The following is a 5,189-nucleotide window of genomic DNA, read 5'->3' as shown; positions in this document are numbered from 1 at the left end:
ATATTCTACCATTGGTTATTTCTATTCTAACAAGATGTACAAAAAATAAAATGTTGGACCTTAAAGTGATTATGTCAAAGTTTCCAGTGTAGAGACGAGCCATAAACATTGCAAGGTCATTTGCTTCAGAGCCGCTGTTTGTCAGAAAAACCACCTGCCCAAGGAAACAGACCAGCATACATTTTAACTGCAGCATAAATATACATACCCACGACTAGTCTAAAAATACACCACCCTACCTTAAGAGGATCAGGCAAATAGGAGGCAAGTTTTTCGCAGTACTCTTGGAGAGCAGGGTAGACGTAAATGAAAGTGGTATGCCAAAGTTTTTTCAGCTGCTTTTCAGCAGCAGCAGTTACTTTCCTGCACACACAGATATCAGCAAAAGTACACTAAAACGTGAACAAACAAAAACATAATTCCTGCTTCACATAAACACACAAAACGACCTTACGGGTGGCAGTGGCCCACACTGACAGTGGCCACACCAGCAAACAGATCCAGATATCTGGTCCCATCCACATCCCACAGATACTGCATGTGCCCCTGATGGATGAACACTGGTTTCTTATAGTATGTGACTTTCATGGTCATGGGGTTGCAGTTCTGTTTGCGGATCTCTATCATTCTTGCTTTTGACATTCCCTGGAGAGGCACATGGTGTAAAACATAATGTCAAAAAAAAACATTGTATTTCATTTAATTTTATGTATTCTTGGATTTTCAAAGTGCAAGAAAGTGTGTGCATATCAGTGGCACTGGAGACTGGAGGTGTGAATGAAATATTTTTTTTGTTTTTACCATGAAAGGATTTTGTCATTTGGACAGTTAGCTTAATTCTTACATAATACAATAAGACAGAACTGTCTAAGGTTGATCTGCTGTGTGTCTACAGATTTTGGCTCGTACCTTATATTCCTCTGGAGTGAAATTGCAAGAAGGCATCTCTGGTATATCTGTGCGAGAGAATCTCAAGTCTGATTTCTGACATGATGCACCTGTAAAATAAAAATTCATGAACTTAATATATTCTGTCAAGTAACAACCACAAACTACAATGTATACTATTGTGGTTTTACGTTATGGGGGATATGGCTGAAAAAGGGTTTCATGTCAGTCAATATTGGTAATTATTGATTTGTGTTTTGTTTGAAATACTGGCAAACTGGTGATGTGGTCTACATCACATGTTTTTGATTTATTGCCCAACCCTAATCATAAGCAAAGTAAGGAGGAAGGAAAAGAACATGTGGTTTTTAAAATGTTATGAAAATGAAAATGTTTCTTTTTTTAAATTTTTTATTCAGTGCCATAATGCCAGAATTGCGCAGTACCAGACAAATGCTTCCAGTTGAGCTGTGGATCAACATCGGACAGTTCTCCCGTTGTGAATCTCCACGGCTCAACCACATCTTCTTATCCTAATAATGTTATTTTTATTTATTTATTTTTAGATTTGCTCTCCTTGCCTTTTGAATAAATGTAGGAGTTAAATAAATAATATACGTGTTTTTTTTTCACATGGCAAGACATGAAATGTTTCCTGTCTACTGAACTTTAAAATCCAAAAATGTTCTTTTAGTATTGAAAATTAATTTCCAAGAAGAAATCTTTCTTCTTTCTCCAGTTTGTTGCCAGTTTTTATGCATTTATAAATATATATTCTGAGTTATAATTTGTGAAATGAGGGTATGCGAAGTGATTACATTTTAGCTTCTCTCAAACTGGATTAAGTGTTAGTATGTTCAACTCAAAATTGTGGCATACTGAGCTATTTTATATACTCGCTTGATTTTAGGTGCATATGATGGGACTTTTATCTGCTTATGATGCCACTCGAGTTCTGGTGGTTCAAATAACAAAACGGATAAACATAAGAGTAAAACTTGACAAGTGTGCCCCCTGCATTACCTTAACATGACAAAAACAAGCATGGCATATCCTGTGAACAGCTGTCTGCACGGCAGCAACAGCTACGAACTACTTTGATCCGGATTTGATAAGTCTCCGCGTTAACTCACCGCTCGCCAGGTGGATTTTAGCCGAAAGTTGGGGCCGATAGCCGGGATGTCCCGTAAAAACTGCCCAACGGCCCCTCGCACAAGATACAACTTTTAGCATGTTGAACAGGCACCAGAGGATGCGCTCTGTTCAACTTTTTCCCAGACCACGATACTTATGTTTTTTTGTTTGTTTTCTCTATCTCTCTTCACGGTAGGCGTAGACTGGCTCCGGTTCGCTAATGGTCCTTTCGTCTTCCAACGTACTGAGAGGTGTGGGCATGCAGGAGCGCAGCAGAAAATCCTATAAACCACCTAGGTTGGCCCCCATTCCCTCTTGATCGTCGACATTATGCGTGTTCAAGATCAAAAAGTGTTTTAAAAAGAGATTCTGACTCAAACGCACCAACAGCAGGTGAAACAAGTTAGATTCCAACTATTCAGCCAGAATTAATCAAGAAGTTTTCTGACTTTTACAAAGTTATATAATCAAGATAGAACAGATGTACTGTATGCATAAAGCATATTAAGAGTTGTGCAAGTATATGTTATTTTTGTTAAAATTGTTAATCTCTTTAGTTCATTAAGTCCACCTGTAAAAAAAAGTGGTTAAAAAAGATGAATCACGTCTAAATCTGAAAAATATATAATTACATAAAAATGCAAGGCAACCACTCTTCTCTCTATAATTGTATAACAGTAATTTTAAAAACTGTATGTAATACATCTTCATGTTAGTATAAAGGTAAAAAGAAAATAAACCACATACCGCTACAGCATAAAGTAATTTTATTATAAACTCAACTTTTAAAACAAGCTTTCAAAAATAAACTTGATGGCTGTTTCTTATGTATTGCAAATATGTTCACCACAAGTGTAGCTTTACCCACAAGGACAGTGTACAGCGTTATACAAAGGGATCCAAATTTATGACACAAGTTTCCCATCAAAAACTACACATCATTGTAGATTTCTTTGACTCGGTAAATGTACATAATCTGCTCTGAGTGACAAATACCTCAGTGAATTCTTGCTTGTTTTCTTGTTTAACCTCATGTTTAACGTTCAAACACACACACACACATACGCACGCATATCAAAACACAAACCAAAATAACATATCTTAAAATAAGTCTCTTCATATCTTAATGTCCATTTAAAGAATTAAAGCCACATATTCCAAAAGACATTGCCTCTTTTAGCATTTTTTGGATGTCCCAATACAAACTTTTCAGCCAAATATTTCACACTGTTATCTGTGTTGAGAGCTGGTGACAGTGAAGAGCACATAATGTGTTTTACATCATGTTTATGTGCATATATTTAACAGAATATTTAACAGCAGCACAGAAAATAGAATAAAATATACTTTGCATTAATTTGCGCAGACCCTTCCCTCAGGGGTAACTGGAGCTGTACAGTACAGCGAAGAGAAACTTAAATGCCTTGGGTCAAGTGTTCAGGGGTTCTTTATATTTGTAATATGTACAACATACAAGCAGCCTTACAATATATTTTAGAGGTAAAATAACGGCTTGCAGTATAATCAACATAGAAACATAGAACATGTAGAATCAACATAGAAACATGAAGTACCTCATAAATTAAGATCAATTTTATTCTTAATTAATCTGAATGACGACTATACGGTTCAATCATCTGAAAAATTGTGGCTCTTAAATATCAGTGTTTCATCTTGACAGGAAAAGAAAAAAAAATATTTCCATGAAAGCAAAATTGTCTTTGCAGCCACTTTTGGAAAGATGCAATCATTGTCGGTGTGGTTTTTCTCCTTGTTTTCAGTTCCTAAGTTTAAGGTGAACCGCTTACAATGTCTAGCAGCTGCCAGATTGATATCCAAAGCACCTAGTAAGTGGGCAGGCCAAACATGGTGGCGGTGTCGACGTAACCACTGGCTGCGCTTTCGTCAAGAATTGGCAAGGCGGTGTTAATGCCAGTCGCAGAGTTCTGCAAAGTGGGAGTGATGGATGCTCTGCTTACTACATCTTCTTGATAAGGGCACATGCTCTTCTCTTCCTCAATAGCATCTCTCTGAAGAAGCAGTAACCCATTGTCATTGTTCACCATCCTCACCCTGCTGTAGTCCTCCGTTTGGTGGCTTACGGTACGGCTGCTTTCCTGGCTGGGGGAAACGGGGTGAAGAAGAACCCCGTCCTCATCACTGACCCTCTGGACTTCGACATATTCAGAGGGCCTGACATTGAGCACATGAACATCCAGCGGCACTCCCATGTAGTCGACATGTGGCGTATTGAGGTCATTCTGGGCCTGGAGATGCTCATGGGCTGCTGACTGGGGATGGAGTGGATGAGATTGCTTGTGGTCGAAGCTACACTCCCAGTAGTTTGATCTAAAACCTTTTGTGGTGCTGGGACCAGGCTGAGTGAAGTAAGACGACAAGGAGTTTGGGGTGAACAGACTGTCAGAAAGACAGTGTTGTTTCCCCGTCTTAGGTGGGTTTGGTCGATTCACTGGGCTAAGACTGTACTGGGGCAGTGGAGAAAACAAAGGCCAGCTCTTCACCTTCTCCTCATTGGAAATATTTGGGCTCTGCACATTTTCATGAGAACATGCCAGGAGTTCCTCCTCCAGGGCTTCCTCCTGACTTTTTGTGTCAACCTCAGCCTGACTACCCTCTGGATCTGACTGCTGCCCATCTTCTTTGTCACCTCCGCCCTTATCGGTAAGCAGTGTGTGGCTGTCACAGCTGCCCCGGCCAGAGTCATTGTCACATGTGGAGTTTTCTGTTTTGAAGCTATCATCTTGAAGATCTTTGCCTTCATCCATGATTAGTTCACGCTGTTCTGGGACATACACCTCTAGGTATTCAACAAGAAAGTCCTCGTAGTTGGATGTGGTTGGGGGAAAATCAGACACCACCAGTGAGCTGAAGATGTCCTCAGATTTGCCACTCTGCACGTAAAAAAGTATCTTGTTACAAAGACGTCATGATTCAAATAGCTACTTTAACATGTATTATTTAGCATTCAGCACAACTTCGGTCAAAAAGTTCTGGTTTACCTTGAGAAGCTGTTTGTCAATTCCCTTGATCTTAGGTCCTGGCACTGGTGGCAGAAGGTAGCGCTTCACACTGCATGCACAAAACGTTAGAAAGGTAATAACAATCAACATTCTTTTCTATTTATTCACACACACACACACAAATAT

General features: G+C 39.2%; 2 protein-coding genes across 2 annotated transcripts in view; both read right to left on the bottom strand.

Annotated features, from left to right (window-relative positions):
- agxt2 (alanine--glyoxylate aminotransferase 2) overlaps window positions 1-2,418 on the bottom strand; it is a 13,141-nt gene extending 10,723 nt beyond the window's left edge. The window contains exons 1-5 of the mRNA XM_008424499.2: window positions 2,022-2,418; window positions 910-998; window positions 455-645; window positions 240-363; window positions 60-154 (exon numbers count right to left, since the gene is read on the bottom strand). Of these exons, the coding sequence (XP_008422721.1) occupies window positions 60-154; window positions 240-363; window positions 455-645; window positions 910-998; window positions 2,022-2,121 (599 nt within the window). The 5' untranslated portion in view covers window positions 2,122-2,418. The remainder of the gene's footprint in view (window positions 1-59; window positions 155-239; window positions 364-454; window positions 646-909; window positions 999-2,021) is intronic.
- A 354-nt stretch (window positions 2,419-2,772) lies between these two features.
- The window catches only part of prlra (prolactin receptor a), a 20,422-nt gene continuing 18,005 nt past the window's right edge, over window positions 2,773-5,189 (bottom strand). Inside the window, exons 8-9 of the mRNA XM_008424492.2 lie at window positions 5,043-5,112; window positions 2,773-4,934 (exon numbers count right to left, since the gene is read on the bottom strand). Of these exons, the coding sequence (XP_008422714.1) occupies window positions 3,867-4,934; window positions 5,043-5,112 (1,138 nt within the window). The 3' untranslated portion in view covers window positions 2,773-3,866. The remainder of the gene's footprint in view (window positions 4,935-5,042; window positions 5,113-5,189) is intronic.

The sequence above is a fragment of the Poecilia reticulata genome, linkage group LG12 (genome assembly GCF_000633615.1).
Source record: "Poecilia reticulata strain Guanapo linkage group LG12, Guppy_female_1.0+MT, whole genome shotgun sequence".
NCBI lineage: Eukaryota > Metazoa > Chordata > Actinopteri > Cyprinodontiformes > Poeciliidae > Poecilia > Poecilia reticulata.
Note: the sequence above shows the minus strand (reverse complement) of the source record. Positions and strands in the feature narration are given on the sequence as shown.